Source organism: Lactuca serriola, chromosome 3, assembly GCF_051521515.1.
Source record: "Lactuca serriola cultivar US96UC23 chromosome 3, Lser_US96UC23_V15, whole genome shotgun sequence".
Taxonomy (NCBI): domain Eukaryota; kingdom Viridiplantae; phylum Streptophyta; class Magnoliopsida; order Asterales; family Asteraceae; genus Lactuca; species Lactuca serriola.
In genome coordinates, this window is record NC_136410.1 from 56,562,978 (window position 1) to 56,583,320 (window position 20,343).

The 20,343-nt window shown below is 34.1% G+C and overlaps 2 protein-coding genes across 3 annotated transcripts; one reads left to right on the forward strand and one right to left on the reverse strand.

The window, feature by feature from the left end:
- Window positions 1-10,324: 10,324 nt before the first annotated feature.
- On the reverse strand, window positions 10,325-10,696 carry LOC145095284 (auxin-responsive protein SAUR15-like). Its single transcript, XM_079033194.1, has one exon. It carries the CDS (start codon window positions 10,694-10,696, stop codon window positions 10,325-10,327), a length of 372 nt encoding a protein of 123 aa, XP_078889320.1.
- A 6,286-nt stretch (window positions 10,697-16,982) lies between these two features.
- On the forward strand, window positions 16,983-19,564 carry LOC145092337 (Major facilitator superfamily protein). 2 transcript variants are annotated; one of them, XM_079030264.1, is made up of 2 exons: window positions 16,983-17,504; window positions 17,988-19,564. In XM_079030264.1, the coding sequence occupies exons 1-2, from the start codon at window positions 17,276-17,278 to the stop codon at window positions 19,367-19,369; spliced, it is 1,611 nt and encodes a 536-aa protein (XP_078886390.1). In that variant the 5' UTR covers window positions 16,983-17,275; the 3' UTR covers window positions 19,370-19,564. The 2 variants fall into 2 exon arrangements, with proteins under 2 accessions (XP_078886390.1, XP_078886391.1); XM_079030265.1 differs by having other exon boundaries at window positions 17,362-17,637.
- Window positions 19,565-20,343: the final 779 nt, after the last annotated feature.

Genomic DNA, 20,343 nt, shown 5'->3' on the forward strand with positions numbered 1-20,343 from the left:
CACATGAACCTAACATATATATATATATATATATATATATATATATATATATATATATATATATATATATATATATATATATATATATATATATATATATATATATAGGGTTAGGATTAAATATAAACTAAAAAAATTGTTTGAAGGTATGACCATTTATTAATGTTGATTATACTGCCGAGCCCTGGCAGCAGAACAAAAAGTTGAACCAACCCTGCTATCCTCTCCATGGATAACCAGTTCTCCCCCATTAAGGGTTCGAACCACCACTCGCTGACCCTCACTATATATCATAGCACCAAACAGGCTCAGTTAAAATATCCCCAATATTACACACACATCCTTCATAGGGATAAGAATCAAACAAATTGGATAAGGTACCCCAAGAATCTCCAAGACACAACCCTAATAAACACAGGATGCAGAAACCTCATGCTCCTTGGCGATAGAAACCTGCAACGGACACTCTAACTCCCTAAAAATCATATCAAGTTCCATACTGAATGTCTAGGATACAAAAGACGGACTTGCACCCGAGTCAAAATGCACAAGAGCAGTAAAAAATTTCACTAAAAGGGTACCATTAATGACGTCTGATGCCACCCTGGCCTCCTCTAGGGTGAGCTGGAAAGCGTGACCTCGAGCCCTCGAGGGTTCCACCCTGCCCTGTTATTCATCCATGATCCTCAAAGTAGCCAGTGTTGGAGCTTGAGCCAGCTTGGTGACAAGCAATGGACAGTTGACCTTCACATGGCCAACCTAATCATAGTGGTAACAAATGTTGATGCTTGGTACTGGGGCCGACTAGAGACAATCCCTCGTAAAGTGCACCTCCTTGCTACATTTGTGGCATCTAGCAGATGATCAACAAGTACCTTCGTGATTGTCGCACTTTCCATATGCGCGACCCATATGGACCCCATATCTCGAATCAACAGGTCTGAATCGCTTCGCTATAGGCTATGACTGGATAGGGTCCTTCCTCTGCTCCCTAGACTAGAGCTCTATCTTGATATCCTGCCTCCTTGCTGCCTCATGTAGCTCTGCATGCGAACCATACCGTTGGGTGGACACAAACTAGCAGATATTTGTCTTGATCATGCTCAAGTACTGGGTCATTTGAGCTTGCTCAAAAGCAGCAAACTTAGGTCAGAAAAGAACCCTATCGGTAAACATCTTGGTGATCTCCATCATCGTCTCAATCCCCTGTCTCGGATCCAAGTACTCCTAGGCCAGTCTCTCCCTCTCCACCGTGGGGACATACCTCATGCGAAACAACTTGAAGAACTACTCCCAAGTCACATTGGCCCTCTACTTAGGCGTGTACGAGCCAATCACTAACCTCCGCCAATCCTTCGCACCTGACCGAATAAGGTTTAGAGTACACTTGACCTTCTGGTCAACAAGACAAGATCATGTGAAGAAACAACCCACCACATTAGAGAACCATCTCATCGTAACAATAGGGTCTTGAAACCCATTAAAATCTAGGGGCTTCGTGTTGTCGAAGTGCCTGTATGAGAAGGCTCTCCCCCACCAATCCCTGCAGCAGCAACAGTTACGGTAGCTGTAGCAGCAGTAGCCTCAGTAAGAACACCATATCGATAATCAAAAAGCTCAATTATAGCAGTTTTAATTGACCCAAACATCTCCAACATAGATTTTCAAATAGCAGTAGCCACCTCAGTGGCGATGACCTCCCGAATCTGGTCATCAATCTAAAGGGTTTTGAGCATTCTAACACTCCTAAGGTGTACATGCAACCCTAGAAACCTTGGATCTATGTTTTACTAAAATACATGCAAATTTGATTTCCAAGGTTCTTAACCTATCTAGCATGGCATGGGGAACTTGAGTCATAAAATCTAGTAAGAAAACATACCTTTCTTATTGCTTGGATTCCTTAAGAACCTTGTGAGCCTAGCACCTCAAGTGTGATGCCTCAAATGTCTCACACAACACCACAACACTTGGAATAACCTTGAGAGAAGATACTTATCACTCAAAATCGGCTAGCCCTCTTGTTCTACACTTAGTAGCCGATTTTGCTTACCTTGGAGCTTCTTATATAGTGTGACACATGTAGGGTTACTCCATGTAAACCCTAATGTGCATGGCTTTTCATATTCCATGATCCATGGGTTTGTAACCTCCATGGACTATCCGTGGAGCACCTTATGGGTTTTAGCCCAATTCATATAAACCATGGATCATTATCCCACTATACAAGAATAGATGATTTACACAATCAATCCCATATATTTAATTAGTCTCTTTTTGATCACTTAATTAATTCCAAATTAATTCTTTGATCAATACTAATTAAATAATATTATTAATATAGTAGAACTTATAATATATTAATAAACCTTAAGTGTCCATTCTCTCATTTAGTCTATCCAAGTGTTGCAATGCCATGTAACCCAAATGGACCATGCCAACCGGGTCAAGTACATTCCAGGAATAGTTATGAACTTAGACACCTAATCCAACAGTCTCCCACTTGGATAAGTCTAATAACTATAACTGCAAGAATGACTTCAGGAACCGATCAGCAATCGTAGCTCTTTCAAGGTCTCGCAGAACTGAGATGATGATGACATGTCATTTAAGATAAGTGATCATATAATCCTCTGTTCTAGATATCAGCCGGACAAATACATGGAACAATGTCTTACTTATTGTCTGGCAGTTTGTTTCCCGATTTTCCGATTTTTTTGACATAGAACTTAATCGAACACATCAATTTAGTTCTGACCGGGCCCAATACATAGGTAACAACAAAATCATCGAGTGGCCCAGATGTTGCTTCTAATCCAAGAAGGAACAAATAAACTTTGAATCATATGCTTGTTCTACTACTTGTTGAATTATACACAAAGACATGTTTTATAACATCGAGTTACCAATGTGTTTTCATACAATCAATGTATAATCAACTCATATTCAACAACTCATATCTCTAGGTTTGAAGACTTATATGATATTACTGTCTCACGATCACTCAAGATAAATTCCATGAAGTGATACAAGTGAGTGTTGGTTGAATCCAATACCCAGAACTTATGAGCACTCATGAGTTTTGTAGCAACTCTTGCTATGTCCAACATCTTAGACATCTACAAGCCAACTCATGACAGTCTTGATTCATATCTACTTCCAACATATGACCAACTATGGAGAATTTGAATAAGATGATATATCGTAACATAATTATTCTGGAAGTCAAAACATGCAAATTGAAGTGATAGTAAACGATTGACAAAAGATAGTAACACTTATAAATAAACAACAACTTTTATTTATCATCAAATGTCAATTACACTTTACACAATAATAAAATGAGCTTGGGATGAACTATCCTAGGGAAAATAAAAAGAATGGATAAACCATAGAACCTGATCATCGTTAGTCAACATGGTCAGGATTGATCTCGCTGTTATCCAAAGAATTTTTCATCCGATGACAATGTAACCATAAACCACAGCCAGGACAACTCCTCTAGGTGAGTAAGGAGGGATGGTCAATCGCAACCCTAATGGAACATGCATACAATGCATCCGCCAACTGAAAATCGATGATTGATAAACCTTAAATGCATCTGCCAACTGAAAATCGATGATTGATAAACCCTAGCATTCTTTAGCTGAAAATCCTCCATGTTCAGCCTCCCTAGACCGATAACAACGATAACCAGTAGCGGCAGAGAGAATGGGAAGGCAGGCGATGTGAATGTCACAAAGTAGGCTACATCTCTGGCTCACTTGAGTCCTTTTGTCGATCTACCTGTAGATGAAAAAGAAGAAGTGTAGGAAATATAAGAAAAGATATAAGAGAGAGATTAAGTAAAATATATTTATTTTATTTCCTTAATTGCAGGAATTCAATTAAATGATCCCTTAATTAAAAGTATAAAAGGTCCAAAATACCCTTAAATGATTTATTTAATTATTTATTATTTCTTGAATTCTCATTGGTGCATTTAGGAACACAATAGTTGCTAGAAACATTTGAACCTAGCTCCCTCCCATCTCTCTCTCTCTCTCTCTCTCTCTCTCTCTCTCTATATATATATATATATATATATATATATATATATATATATATATATATATATATATATATATATATATATATATATATAGACACACACACACACACTAGTGGGATACCCTCACGATGCAGCGACATGAGGTATATCCTTTCGGTGTATAGTTTTCGTGCTGCAATTAGTTCTTTTTTTTTAATCAAATATTTTCTTTGGTGGATAGTTTCTACTTTTGGAAGGTGCATTGCTATTTTTAAGTACACTGGTATAAAAATAAGTAGAATGCTAAAATGGGCATTCGAAGGTGCATTGCAATTCCTGTATCGACTTTCCTTCAAATTGGAAACTGAAATCGAGTTTAATAAATGTAACTTAATTTGCACAATGCGGCGAACATCTAATAGTTTTCTCTCAACAATTAGTTTTTCTATTAAAAATAACATATCTTTTTGTTTTGGCCAAAAAAAGTATAGCCTTTTGGTTGAAAATAAATATATTTTGTTGGTTTGGCTATATATATATATATATATATATATATATATATATATATATATATATATATATATATATATATATATATATATATATATATATATATATATATATATATATATATATATATATATATTACTGTTTTGGGTTAAAATACAAAAGAAGTTTTTTTCATTAAAATGAAAATACATCGGTACTTTCAAATAAAAACAAAATTATAGCTTTGGTTTCGGTTGAAAATCAAATAATGTAACTATTCAATTGAAAATAAGTTAGTGTTTTGATGCAAAATAATCTTATGTTGTTGTTTATGTCAAACGTCTAATTTATACTATTTAATCATCTATTAAACTTATATTTAAATGAAATTTCAACTCTAAATATATATGTTAAGGGACATCTTTGAACAATTTTTGTTATATTTCAAATAATTTATTTAGTTATAATCATGATTAATATTACATTAATAAATTATAATTTTTTATTTGTTATTATAAATACATGCGTAGCATTTTGCTTTAGTTCACACCAATATCAATTATGAACAACAATAGAACTATAGATAAAGCAAATTTGTATAGACACGTTAGAAACTTGTATATTTTAGCAATTTTATTTTTAATCGTGCAATTATAGGTTAACTTGATTATTTATTTTTTTATAAGATTATTTAGGATTTTTTTTTAAAACGGAAAATCTAAACTACTCATAAACTACTTCTTAAATACATATATGTTTACAACGACACTTGAACTTTCAATTTCAAAGACAAAGGACAACACCGGATACCGTTGGACTAGAAACATTTTAATAAAGATTATTTAGGATAACAACATAATATTACCATTTCATTAAAATCAACCATAATCTTATAGTCCTAAAATACTATGTTTATGTTAAAATATTAATTTATCAAATAATTAATATTAAAAAGTCAAAAGTACAACAAATTCGAAAGGTTTAAATGTAAAAGTTAATAAACTTAAAAATTAAAGACTATTAATGCATTGATGGACACTTATTTTTATTGTAAAAACTAAAAGTTAATAAACTTTAAAAAAATCAAAAGGTTTGTTACCATTATATTTTTATCCAAACATTTTTTTTTAATTTATGCACGTGTTTTGACAAACATCCCTAATGCATCTTTACAACGATTAGAAAATTGGATTTTGGCACTTTTTTTGAACAACAATCGCATTTAGGCATTTAATTATGGTTCTTTAAATCAACTTCACACAAATCGAGAACATTTTTGGCAAATGTTCAAGAATTTACAACTATTGAAGTTGATGGTACAACTTCTCAAAGAACAACTTTTTCATAATTATCTTTTTTACTAATATTCAAACTACGAATAAGATTTAGAACTGGAATCGGACCGGAACCGTTAAAACTAGGGATGAGCATATGGACCGGGGAACCGGCCGGAACCGGTACCGGAACCGGAACCGGCACCGGAACTGGAACCCGATGGAACCGGTCGGGCTGGGACCGGGACGTTATTTTTATGGATTTTTGGAACCGGGAACCGGTAGGAACCGGAACCGATTTAACCGGAACCGGTAGAACCGACAAAAACCGGTAGAACCGGCAAAAACCGGAACCGTATGATGCTATTTTTCAAGGAGCGGTTCCAACATTTGAAGACATGACAAGAACCGGTAGGAACCGGGAACCGGTAGAACCGCCGGGCCGGTTCGGTTCTTGATTTTGGCCGAAGCCGGTTCCCCGGTCCGGTCCGGTTCGGGCCGGTTCCGGCCGGTTCGGTCCTTTTGCTCATCCCTAGTTAAAACTGAAATATATAGAATCGGTTCTGGTTTCGAGTTTGAAAATTGGTTTTATCCGGGTTCCGGGTAACCCGGGTGTAAGTCCATCCGAGTAAACCGGGTCTAAAAACCGGAACCGGTTTTTGGAACCGAAACCACTTTTAGGGTCGGAACCAGTTTTCTGTGAAACGTTTCAACTCCGATTGACATACGGTTTTTTTCCAACATGTAGTTTAGAGTTTGTACATGATTTTAGACTATAAATTTGTCATTTTTAGTTTTATATTCATTGACTTACAGTCCCCCAAAGTCGATATATCAAAGCTGGAAGTTTTTAATTTTTCAGTTTTTTTGTATTCGGTGAAAGTTTTAAAACATGCATATATAATTCGTTTGAAGTCGGATTGACATGTGGTTTTTTCCAATTTGTAGTTTACAGTTTGTACATGATTTTGGGCTATAATTTGTCATTTTTGGTTTAACATTCAATGATTTACAGTCCTCTGAAGTCGGGATATCCAAACTGAAAATTTTCAATTTTTCAGCTATTTGTTTTTATACTTTGTATTATGTGAAAATGTTAACACATGGATATCACATTCGTTTAAACTCGTATTGATATGCGGTTTTTTCCAGAGTTTATTTTAAAGTTTGTTTATGATTTTAGACTATAATTTTGTTAATTTTGGTTTCATATTCAATGAGTTAATCCCCCAAAATCAGGATATCAATATGAAAGTTTTCAAAGTTCAACCCACTAAGTAGTAAGTAATTACCAAAAAATTCTGGTTTTTCTGGATTTTCTGGTTCTAAACCCATTTTATCTGGTTCCAACCTACCCACTTTGATGTTTCAGGGTTTTCCGGTTCTAGACCCACTTTACCTGGAACCGTACCCAGAACTGAACCGGAACCGGTTCCTATATACCGGTCCGGTTTCCGATTCTACAAAATCTCGTTAACCGGTCTCGGATTTTCCGGGTCGGTCCGGGCTTGGACCCACTTTTATCCCTAACTCAGACGGTATGGGAGTGATGTTTCCCTCACTTTTTGTGGGCCACACCAACCTTTCCCTCACCTGAAACCCAAAGAATGGGTAGAAAGTTTTCCTCACTATTTTTTTTTTTTTTTAAATATATTTCATACATATATTATACTTATTTTGTAGGGAATTAAAAACCATGCATTTTGATTTATTTTTTATATTTTTTTAATAGGTATATAATTTTATAAATATTAAAAAAAAAGAAAAAAAAAAAGAAAACTACCCAATAGCATGAAGAGATACAGTGCGCACCCCCTCCCCCACCTCTTTCCTACGGGTTGCTTCCCTCATCCAAGGGATGGTATTCCAATGTGGGAAGTTTCCCTCTCCCCTTTCCCGCTATGATATCGTCCGACCTAAAAACTAAAAACTACAAAAAGACTATCTTATTGTTTTATCTATGTAATCTATTGTTAAAACTTAAAACCATAAAATCTACCGAAAAACAAAGAAAATTTTATATTGTGATATTAGACTTATTGAAACAGATAAAATACTTTAATTAATATATTGTCTTACATTAAAATCCGTTTTGCCTTTTCTCAACATATATAAAAATAGTATATTGAACCTAAATTTTTTGCTATAACATACCATACAAATACAAATAAATGTAAAAGCTTTTTCTCAAAATATACATAAAATTAACACATCTGAATCCTTTTTCTCAATATCTACAAGTTCAAAATAGTTAAATAGAGATATGATATATATATAGTTTTTTGAATTTACATGCAACTATAAAATCTTATAAAACTAGTTGTGAAACCCGTATATTATACAGGTTGATTAAAACAAAATGTTAAATAGAAACGATTAAATGAGAAGTTTATTTGAATTCGAAATTTGAAATAAATAAAAATTATGAGAAAAAAACATGCAAAAAATAAATAAATTAAAATTATTGTTTAGTTATCAGACTCATATACTAAACAAGTTAATTATAACAAAATGTTAAAAACAAATGTTTAAACTGTAAATTTATTTGAAATTGAAATTTAAAATTTAAAATTTAAAATTTAAAATTAATATCATTATGGTAGGTTTAATTTATGGAAACTAATTTTAATAATATATTAGATATGGAAAATGAAATAAATGACAAGTGGAAAATAAATATATCTTTAAATTATGACAAAATGACATGTGGCAAATTGAATGAGAGAAGGACATGTGGCAAAATTATTTTCATTTATTAGGATACTAGGTGTGAGACCCGTATATTATACGGGTTGATTTAAAAAAAAAAATAAACATTAAATTAAAGTGTAAACATAAAATATTTTTTAATGTACAACTTTAAAATAAGAAAGGAAAAATGTATTTATTGCAATTTAATATCATATATATGATATTTAATACTTTACATATATAAGTATATATAATTTTAATTTTAGAAATTGAAAAAAATCAAAAATTGACAAGTGGATAATATTTATTTCAAAAATATCATAAAATGACAAGTGTCAAAACTCATGAGAGATTGACACGTGGCAAAAAAACCTTCATTTATTAAGGAGGAAGATGCAATACGAAATCTAAAACTTATCGCTCAAGTAAGTCTACATTTTTCTCAAAGCCCATATAAAATGTAAAAAAAATTTGAATTAGTTTTCTCAAAACTCTTAGAAAAATTGAATCAATAAGAACATAGATCTTTCAGTCAAAACTCTTACAAAATACATTCAAGAACAAAATCAATCAGGTAATATCAAACCGTGTGCTTTCCATATTCTAGCATTGGTCATGGCACAAATCACTAAAATCACATATTAATTAAAATCCATATATAAAAAATAAACAAAACCCTTATATATGGCTTTGGTTGTAACACATTTAAGAGTTTATATTTAGGGCGTGTTTGGTACGTAGCGTTTGGGAGCTTCTGGCTTCTAATTTTTAAGAAAACGCTAGTAAAAAATAAAAAAGTCTTGTTCGGCGACAGAAGCGTTTAACTTTTAAACTAAACAAAACGCTCCAAAATTAAACGTTGTCCGCTACCAGCTAATTTTGCCGAACACGCCCTTAGAGTTTCGATGAAACAGAGAGAGAGGTCGGCGAAGAGAGATGTGTGGCTAATGTAGTTAGCGGCTGCTTGTAGTTGCTGGTGGAGAGAGTTGTAGATGGTTGTCAACGACTGTAGCTGTGGAGCGAGTCGTAGAAGGTGTTCAAAAGGCAGTAGAAGACATAGTAGAAGAGATCGTGGTTGTTCGTTGAGCAACTATGCATAAATGGTGGCGAGTAGTGGTGAGGCTATCGCCTCGTTGTTTAACTGGAATGATGTCAATGTCGTTTTTGCGCTGATCAAAGTATTTTGTTGGTAGCAGAGGTTGTTGAACCGATGCTTAAAACTGTGACGGTCATGAACATGGAGGCTATAGTGGTTTTAATGGTTTTTAGGGTTGATAGAGAGAGGAACCAAGAACGTGGTGAAGGTGTGGCTGGTAAGTTTCTAGGGTTTTTGGGTTATTAGCTGTCCGATTACATATAAGATGGAAAGAGTAAATGTCTAGTATTTATATTAAGGGTTTAGTGATAATGTTTATTTTCTATTGCTCTAATTAAACATATTTACAGGGATCACAATCTAAGCCATTTATATTAAATCTAAGCCTTTTATATTAAATCTAATGGTTATAAATCCACCTATTGTTTTAAGACTTTAGTCTTAAAATTTATACGACCCACAATTATGCATGTATTATAAAGTAGTATAGATAAATATAAGAAGTAACACGTGCATAACAACTAAAACGAAAAAAATGTGTATAACAATCTATTGGTAAATTCAGTGTTTTTCTATCCTAATCTTCATAAGTAAATAATTCATTCAATAGTAACCTGATAGTATTAAAATATATCCAGAAAATTCCATTCAATAGTCAAATGACTTACTAAAATTCAAACGGTTTAAAAAGTAAAACAAATTAAAATCAAAATATAACAGGCCAAATTATTTACGTTGTTGAGGTCAAATAAGTTGTTCAACCAAGTTCCCAAGATCAAACATGCCATTAGAACAATTCACCTTGTTAACCACCTCTCGGAAATTAGCTACACTGCATGGCACCATCAACCCGTTCTTCTGGTATTCATCATTATGAGCTTTCTCTAACAACATTTTGAATAGTGGGTGGGAAAGATAACGCGTAGGGATAACAAATCGTTTCCTCTCCTCTCCAACATAAAGCACAAAAAAACCTCTTGGGGTTGATGGTTTGCAATCATTTTCACCATATGTCCCTAGCAAATGTTCCTGGTTCTGTGATTCGTGGTTTGACGAGACACCTTTGACCTTAATCTTCATTGCTAGTTTTCTAAAGGACCTAATCTTCTTCCCCATCATTTATCAAAAATAAACAGAAGTGTATGTGAAGTGGATATGGAAGGGAAATGCTCATGTTTGGCTTTTTAAATTAAAACATTTGAATTTTGTGTTTGTTTTCTTTCTAAATTTGTCTTATTGGCTTGTTCTAAACTTACATATATATTATAGTTTTTACAAGAGTAATCAATTATTTTATATCAGAAATGATTGAGACTTGTAACTAAAATTGAGGAATTTGCTCTTGTAATTAACCCCGAATCGAAATATTCTTTTGTTCTTGTTATATACTAGAAGATGGTTATTAAGAGTTGCATATCTCTTTTATTAGTTATGTGTAAGAGAAATGAGTCCCTATGTTGTGCTATAATTGATATAGACGTGTAGCAACTGGATTATACAAAAAAAACCTCATCCATCTACAATAAAAGCAAAGGGTTAATATAACAAAATAAACTTCAGTAGAGAAATTTGAAATTTAATATATAATTATTCATATTTTTTAGTTTAACCAAACTTTTTTTTAGTAAATTTCTGGTTATAAACAATTTATTTTTGTTTATATCCTTATTACCGGTTGTATGATGTTTACTCAATTAAACTCTTTTTTGTGTTTCAAAATGTTCAATAAACTTCTTTTATATTTTTTTAACCGTCAAACTAACCTACTCCTAAAACCACCTGTGTGTTTTAATGAGACTTGAACACATGACCTTTCATTTGAGATTGTCACTCTTTACCGGTAGGCTAAAAACCATTTGCTAACTTCTTTTATATACATATAGCTTCTTTAAAAAAAATATGTTTTTATATCAAGTTTTTTCTTTTATCTTTATTAAATGAAAATATATTATTATCTTGTTTTAAGTTTTTCATGTATATATATATATATATATATATATATATATATATATATATATATATATATATATATAATCAATTTTTAAACAGAGGTTTCCATAACATATTAGCATATTGATTGCATATGCGGATGAAGACCATGTGATGTTTTTCAGTAGGGAGATGATTTGTACACAATAATTTTTCTCCATACACAACAATTGGTGCTTTAAAATGTTGTATTGTACAACTCTATAATGCATAAATTGTTGTGTATGACAAAAAACTGTTGTGTACGAATCACTTCCCTTTTCAGTACGTCAGTCAACATTCGTTACTGTTAATGTATCCCTCTAGGAATACGTTAAAGATATCGAGAACACTATCTTTAGGACGACCTAGTTAACGGTCACTGTCTGTCTTAGCGCCTGATCCATGCCCTTACCCCTGTGGTCTCGTGCTAGAGCCTTGGTACTTGGCACTCTCGCGCCTAGGTCCAACTCCAAACGACAATCTCCGGTCTAAAATAAGCCAAAACATCATTGGTCACTCCCTAAAGCGACAAGTGTAGCGCTCAGGGCGCTGTCTACCGTTTCTTCTGCACAAATAGCAGATGACCACTAGTGGCGCAAGATCCACCAATAGGACTCCTCCACGTCCTGTCGGCCTAGAATGGACAAAGGATATTGTTGGGATCATGTGCAGATGACAACAAGTATAAAGGAACCCTTATTCTTTAGAAGGAGGGATGACCTCACTATTCTCCTAAACCATAATCTCCATATCCTCATACATATACTAACTAGACTGTCAGAGCTTCGTCCCGGGACTGCCTTCCGGACGATGGCTAACATTCTTTCTTCATTGTTGTGATTACATGGCTCAACCCAACTGCTACCATCAAGGGACAGAGTTAAGACCCAAGTACATATCACAACATTTGGCGCCATCCGGGCGTATACTCAGAGTTACATAACCTTGATACGACACTAAACGTCGGCAATGACGGGAAAAGGACCTACGCCGTCCGGCGGAGGAGAGACAAATCCACTTAGATCTATGTCGTCATCGACGTCACGCAAAGCTTTTATATCAGAAGGACAAGCCTCCACCCAAACACCAATTGCATAAGCACTAGGCTCCACGTGGAAAACAACGATGGTGGAAATAACCACCTTATGGCGACTTCCACCCGTCACAGCAGAGCATCTGGTCACGACCACGATCGCAACCCACAGATAACAGTGATATAACAGTCACAACCACTGATTCAACAGTCACAACCACCATTTTATCAGCCATAGTCACTATTGCAGCAAGTGGAGGCAAACACTTGGTCCCCAAGAACCATGTTGTCATTCGTGCAACAACCAATGTCGAACTATCAATTCTCCCCCATAGCAGGCATGTCACATGTTCCACACATCGCACAACAGTCGACAATGTTCAATCCTTACGTCCACTAAATGCAGGGACCCATTCCTCAAGTACCACTAAATTCAAGAGTCTAATCCTTACTCATCATTGGCACAACAGTCGAGTCCCTACACACAACAGTCGCACGGACCGAATCTGTACATCTGCCAGTAGCCAGGATCGAGCTAATAAATGCAGCAAAGCATGCAAATAAGCTCAAAGCAGCAATGCTACATATCACAGGCAACATTTTATAATAAGACGTATGGCAACCTGTATTACGATCAATAATTCATGACGTATAGTGGATTTTCATGTCCATATATGGAAAGCCTGGTGAGGAGGTCCAACTCCGCTTTCAGCCAGGAACTTTTACAATATGAGATTGCACACTCGACAATGATACTGAACATCCCAAAATACGATGGTACCACCGATCCATACGAGCACATCGATACTAACGAGTGGACGATGACGTCACTGAGGATGCATAAGCGATTCATATGCACATATTCGCCCGTTACGCTATCGGGATATGCGAGAAAATTGGTTCAAGGCACTACGAACTGGAAGAATCTCGAGCTTTGAGCAATTATGGTACCTTTTCCTCAATAATTTCATGCAATTAAGGAAGGGTAAGGGAGATGCGAACTCAATCATGGCATTAAAGAAAAAGTAGGGAGAATCAATAAGAGCATATTACGATAGGTTTACTCTGGTAACGCTAAATGTCACGGGTCATGAGGTATTCCTTGTCACTGGCGCTTTCTCCTTGGGTTGAAGAAGATACAAGGGATGATACCTCAATCGAGGGACGAGCTCAAGTAGAGAGTTGAGAAATATCTCCTAAGGGCTAAAGCCCCTGTCTGGGGTCGAAATTTTGTCTTAAACCTGGTTTGTGATCCTGTATTTGAACCCGTTTTTAGTGGAAATTTTATGATAAGGTATGGTGGTTGTGAAACTGTTTATAACAAGTTTTCTTGTCAATTTTCAGGCAAGGGTTATATGCCCTTTATTTATTTATTTATTTATTTTATCATTTTTATGGTACATACAAGATCATATCATATTCTTCATTCTTTGTTTTTGAACATTGAGTTTTATCTGATTAGAGATTTTCGAATGTACCCTCGAAATGCTTTAATATGAAAGTGTTGTTACAATTTTCATTGATCCGAGCATTCTAATATCCCGATTTTTTAACATCTCGTTCTTGAGTCCTACTCCACCTGTCCTTCTCTTAAATTTCCTTCATGTCCTTTAATCTAGTTTAGGGATGGTGGTTTGTGTTTCAAATTTATAGATGAATGATAAGTGTAGAGAATAATATGTTTATTATTTCAGAAGATTGGTGATATTGCAAGTTTTGTGCCTATGTGTGTTTTTGTGTGCATGTGTTTTTGTTTATACACGTGTTTGATTTCCTAAATGCATTTCTAAAGTTTAGTAGTGTTGGTGGTCGAAGCTTTGTGTTGAGGCTAGGTAAAGGTGGGTCACTTGACCCACCTATTTATTTATTTTTAAAATTTTTTTTATGAAAGACTAATGGAAATATAAATTTCGAATTGCCTTAAAGATTTCCAAAGTCTATCATTGATTTTTTTTTTTTTTTTTTTTGTATCGGTTTCATTTCAACCGTGAACGTTTACACTCTAGACTCGTTATTATGACGGAGTTTAATGTGACAGTGGCCAGAGTTGGTTTTCCGGTCACTGAGAAGATGGTAGTCATTTGGGTTTTCAATTAAAAGGTACCCATTTATTTAATTAATATATTTGTAGTATATTTAATTAATAGTTTTCCATTAATTAATAGTATAAAAAATAAAAGAAATCAGTAAAGACAAATCAATCATTTTGCATTAAGTAAAGACCAATTTGAAAACAAAACCAAACAAAGAAAGACCTCAAACCACTGGACCATATTATAATTTATCCAACAGGAAACTAGCCTACAATTCAGGGCCGACCCCAACTTATTTTAGGTCCTATGCAAACACGAAAAAAGACCTTTTAAAAATAAAATTAAAAATAAAACAAAAATATTATATACAATATTATATAAACGGAATGCAAAAAATTAAAATCCAAAAGCTTAGTAGGAATTGAATAGAGGCTGGCCTACCCATTAGACACATATGCACACTTACCATTTCAACTAGACTAATAGATGTATGGCAAAAATGTTCCTACTTATATATATCATGACAAAAAGCAACCAGATAACAAAAAAAAAAGGCTTAAAAAGAATCAAACCCAGGTTTATAGTTTATAAGGGGCACGCCTTCAACCATTTGGACTAAATAAACTTCGGCAAAACATGACTATAACATTATATATAATATAACGTTACTATGTTAGTTACTATGTTAATAGGATGAATTTCAGGCCCTATTTTATTCGGGGCCCTGTACGATCGAACACTTTGAACTCTTTTAGGGCCGGCCGTGCTACAATTAAAGTTCTTGTTTGGAGCAAATAAATATTTGATATATGAATCCATGTAAAAACACCAATTAGTTAGGTGATGTTTGTTTTTCTATAAAAACCTCTTCAAACCATTTATTGCTGCGCGGCGCAGCACACGCGCAACACTTTCCCTCTCGCAGCAGTTTGTTTTTTGGAAGACTTCAGACTACAAAACCTCTGCGCGTGTGCTGCGTGGCGCAGCACTTTACTTGTCTCTTCTAACCTCTTCAACTTTCATTTTTTCTAAGTGTTTTTTTAAGAATTTTTGTATAACTTTTTTTTTAAAATTTTTTTTAAACTTTGATTTTCTTAAATTTTATTTACGGATGTGACACAATTTATTTTTATAATTTCCACGATTTTTTTAACATGATTTTTTTTAATTTTTTTTACCGTTTTATTAATAATATTTTCAATTTCAGTTGCATCTTTTTTAACGTGTGTAATTTTTTACGAACTTTGTAGACAATGTTTGCAATACTTTCTTAATTTTTTTATTATTTTCTTTTGTAATGTTTTTTAAAATTAGTTTTTTTTCTAGAATAAAACTATTAGCTTCTTTTATATTTTTTAAAGTTTAAAAAAAAAAAGTTTTATATTTTTGTTTTTTTACATTTTCTTTTTATTATTATTTCAATGTTTTAAAGCTAGAATTATTAAATTTCGGTGTTGAGAACTATTTTCAGTTTATAAAATTAGTTTATTTAAATTTCAGTTTACTGCAGCAGTCTGCAGATGTTAAAAAACAACATGCTTCTTATTATAGGTTGCAACCGTTTGTTCCACCTCTTCTGCTACAGAGGATTGCAGAGGTAGTCTGCAGACTTCATAAAATTTCGCTTCGAAAAAACAAACAGCACCTTAGTTGTTATGCGGTTAGAATTATTATTATTATTATTATGGTATGTTTAATTTGATCCTGCCGGTCAAAATTTCGATTTAGGTTAGTATTTGATTTGTAATGGTTATCTTTTTCTGAAGTTTTTGATCGTAAACCACACATAATCAATTAGATTAAAAAAATCAAATTGATCAGAATATTGCTTATTAGTGGAGAAGTTTTATGCATAATTTTCCTAATTTTTATTATTCCTTTATACAAGAAACTAGAGTTTTTTTATATATCCAAAAAAAATGCGGACCCGATTAATGATTTTTGGGTAGGGAAGAAAGATGCAACCCTGCTATTTTGTAATTTGGACCACTGTCTACCACGACTTTATATGAACGGGCCAAAGCCCATCTCAGAAAATATAAAGACTCAGATATGACTCGCTGCCTTTTTGAGCTTAGCCCATTAGGTCAGCCATTCAAGGCCCAGATCCTTGATTTTAACTCCGATAGATAGAAAATCACGTAGTCGGTAGTTGTATAAATATGCATTTAATATTTTCTTTTTATGTGTAAACTTTTTTTCTTATGAAAGTAAACGTTTATATTGACATTATATCATATTAGAATATCTAGATCTAGATAAATATCAAAGAATATATATTTTTTTCTAATGGAAATAGTTGCAATCAACTACGGTTACCTCGAAAGCTCATCTTCATCTTTTCTTCTTTAAATTGTTTTAAGGTTTAAAGGGTCACAAACCGCGTTATACATAAAGTCATACAATTCTTTCTTTTTTCTCTCCCAATCCTACACAAATATCACCTTACATCGCATTTAAAGGGTCCCACTTGCTCATAGTTTTCAAATAAAGATACATATTCAACTTCTTGATTTCTTCCCCAATCCAGATCTCATCGGACGAGATGAATTAACCCAATTCCTTACTGGGTTCTTCTCATCGGACTTCGTATCGGAAAACCCATAAGTTAATTGGGATTTCGTTCAATCGATTGGTATCTTTCCGGTCGTTAACAGTATGGGTGTCCAAGAAAATGGGAGTGGTGGTGATAATGGTATGTCTAGTGTTCCTCTTGGAGCGAAGAACAAATACAGAAGAATGGATTCTGAGCTTAACGATTACAGCGATGATGATTTGGAGGTTGCACCGTACAAACAGACACAGCAGGAAAGGACGAAAAGCACAAGGAAATATGTATTCGCCTGTGCTGTATTTGCATCGCTCAACAATGTCCTCCTTGGTTATGGTACTCGATCCTTTTCTTATCTCTTTAATGGTATCTCAAACCTTCAAATCCAGCTTTAGAAGTCTGTAGCCGACAGACAAATGTACAACTGTTTCAGCTGATGTTACAACCATTTTTCTGGGCTGGATTTAAGGTTTGACTTTCTTCATCACCTCATCTAATTGATCTTTCGTTTGAATCCCCAAAAAAACCGAGATTTCGAATCATGTTCTTGATCGAAACAGCAAAGATTCATGCGATCCATGTGTTTAGGCTGTCAGCCGTTTCCAAGCTACACGACATAAATGCTATAATACCTAATTTCGCCTAATTCATTGGAATTTTAAATGCATTCTAAAAAAAACTGTTACGTACAGATACCTGATGCATATCGTACATTATTCGATGCGTATCCCTTTGTGCTAATTGTGCTAATTGTGTATTGTGTCAATGTGATTACTAATGCAATATTGAAATTTGATTCAAGAACTATTGAATTTTCAGATGTGGGTGTTATGAGTGGAGCAATCATATTTATCCAAGAAGATTTAAAAATCACCGAGTTTCAAGAAGAAATTCTCGTCGGAATCTTGAGTGTCATCTCCCTATTGGGCAGTCTAGGCGGCGGCCGTGCCTCCGATGCACTTGGCCGGAAATGGACAATGGGCATAGCTGCAATTATATTTCAGATCGGAGCACTAATAATGACTTTAGCTCCTAGTTTCCAAGTTCTGATGATGGGTCGCCTCCTCGCCGGAATTGGAATCGGTTTTGGTGTCATGATTGCTCCGGTGTACATCGCCGAGATTTCTCCGACCATCTCTCGAGGCTCCTTCACTTCCTTCCCTGAAATATTTATTAATATCGGGATTCTCTTGGGATATGTGTCCAACTATGCGTTTTCCGGATTTTCTTCACATATAAACTGGCGAATCATGTTAGCTGTCGGAATCCTTCCATCGGTGTTCATAGCATTCGCATTGTTCATAATTCCGGAGTCTCCAAGATGGTTAGTGATGCAAAACCGAGTCGATGAAGCTAGATCCGTTTTGATGAAAACAAATGAAATCGAAGCCGAGGTAGAGGAGAGACTATCTGAAATCCTGAAGGCAGCCGGAATCGGAACTGGAGCCGGAACCGGAGAGAATCAAGAAGAGAAAGCCGTGTGGCGGGAATTACTAAATCCATCTCCTGCTTTAAGAAGAATGCTCATCACGGGATTTGGAATCCAATGTTTCCAACAAATCACCGGAATCGACGCGACGGTATACTACAGTCCCGAGATTCTACAAACCGCCGGAATTGAGGAAAAGTCGAGACTCTTGGCCGCAACCGTAGCCGTCGGAATCGCGAAAACCTTATTCATTTTGGTTGCCATTATGCTCATCGATAGAATCGGGAGAAAACCGTTGTTATACGTTAGCACCATCGGAATGACGGTTTGTTTATGCGGTCTAGCGATAAGTCTTTCGTTGTTCAAAGGAACAACTCTCGGAGTGGAATTAGCGATTCTATCAATATGTGGAAACGTAGCTTTCTTTTCGATCGGAATCGGGCCGGTTTGTTGGGTTCTAACATCGGAAATCTTTCCATTACGTCTTCGAGCTCAGGCATCGGCATTGGGAGCGGTCGGAAACAGGGTTTGCAGTGGAGTCGTGGCAATGTCGTTTTTATCAGTTTCTCGTGCGATTTCAATGGCGGGAACGTTTCTTATATTCACAATTCTTTCGTTTTTGTCGGTTGGTTTTGTTTATAAACTTGTTCCGGAAACGAAAGGGAAGTCGTTGGAACAGATTGAGTTGTTGTTCCAAAAGGACAGGAATTGGAATGAAGAGGAAGTAGAGTTATCAGATACTCAACAGTTGGTGAAAAACGAAGGGAATTAAGTGGATTTTAGATGTCGTAATGAGTTATACTATATGCATAGGAAGTTGTAAATTGTTGACGATATTTTTTTACCTTGGAAACGGGAGTAGTAGCGATGTGTTGTTATTGGTGTTTGTATTGATCACGTAAATGTTTGAGAAAGAGGATATGTCGAAACATGCATTTAAACAAAAGAATGTGTTCGTTGTTTTAAAGATTTTGTCATGTTTGTTATACTTTGGTGTAACTATTGCATTAAATAAAGTAATCAAAATAAATCTTTATATTTTCTCTGACGAAATCAAATATTGTTTTGCACAAACTTCAGGTTACAATAAAAATAATTTATCTATAAAAAAAATGAATTTTAATATTTGAACCAAGTGTTACGATAGAAAGAAAACGTACTGTGCAGTTTTAAAAACATCTTCGAAATTCGATGAATAAATCAAAAAGTTCAAGATTTTTTTGTTTTTACCGAAATTTGATAAAAAGTTATCATTTTATTAAAACCAGTGATATTAACATTTCAAATTTAAAGCATAGAGAATTTTTTTTTTAAAAAAAAGTTCGATGCAAATTAAAAAGAAAAAAATAAATATTTTTTGTATATTATTAAAATCCACTATAATCCATATCCAAATTCGTGATTATGTTGGTAAATATTTAAAAATTAGGTCATTTCTTTATACTTTCTATAATTTCTTTATACTTTCCATAATCATATGATCTTTTTGTGATTATTCTTATTTTCTTATTCTTATATGTTTGGTTAGCCTTACGTGATTTGAATTATTATAAAAAAAATTAATTTATATATAACAAAATTGATTAGTTTCAACTTTAATTTATATATTATTAAATTATAATTACTTCAATTTTTAGTTACAAACAAAAAAAACATAATAAGCAGAACATTAAAAACCAAATAGATTAAAATAATACAAAAAAAAAAAAAAAAAAAAAAAAAAAAAAAAAAAAAAACCTTTAAATA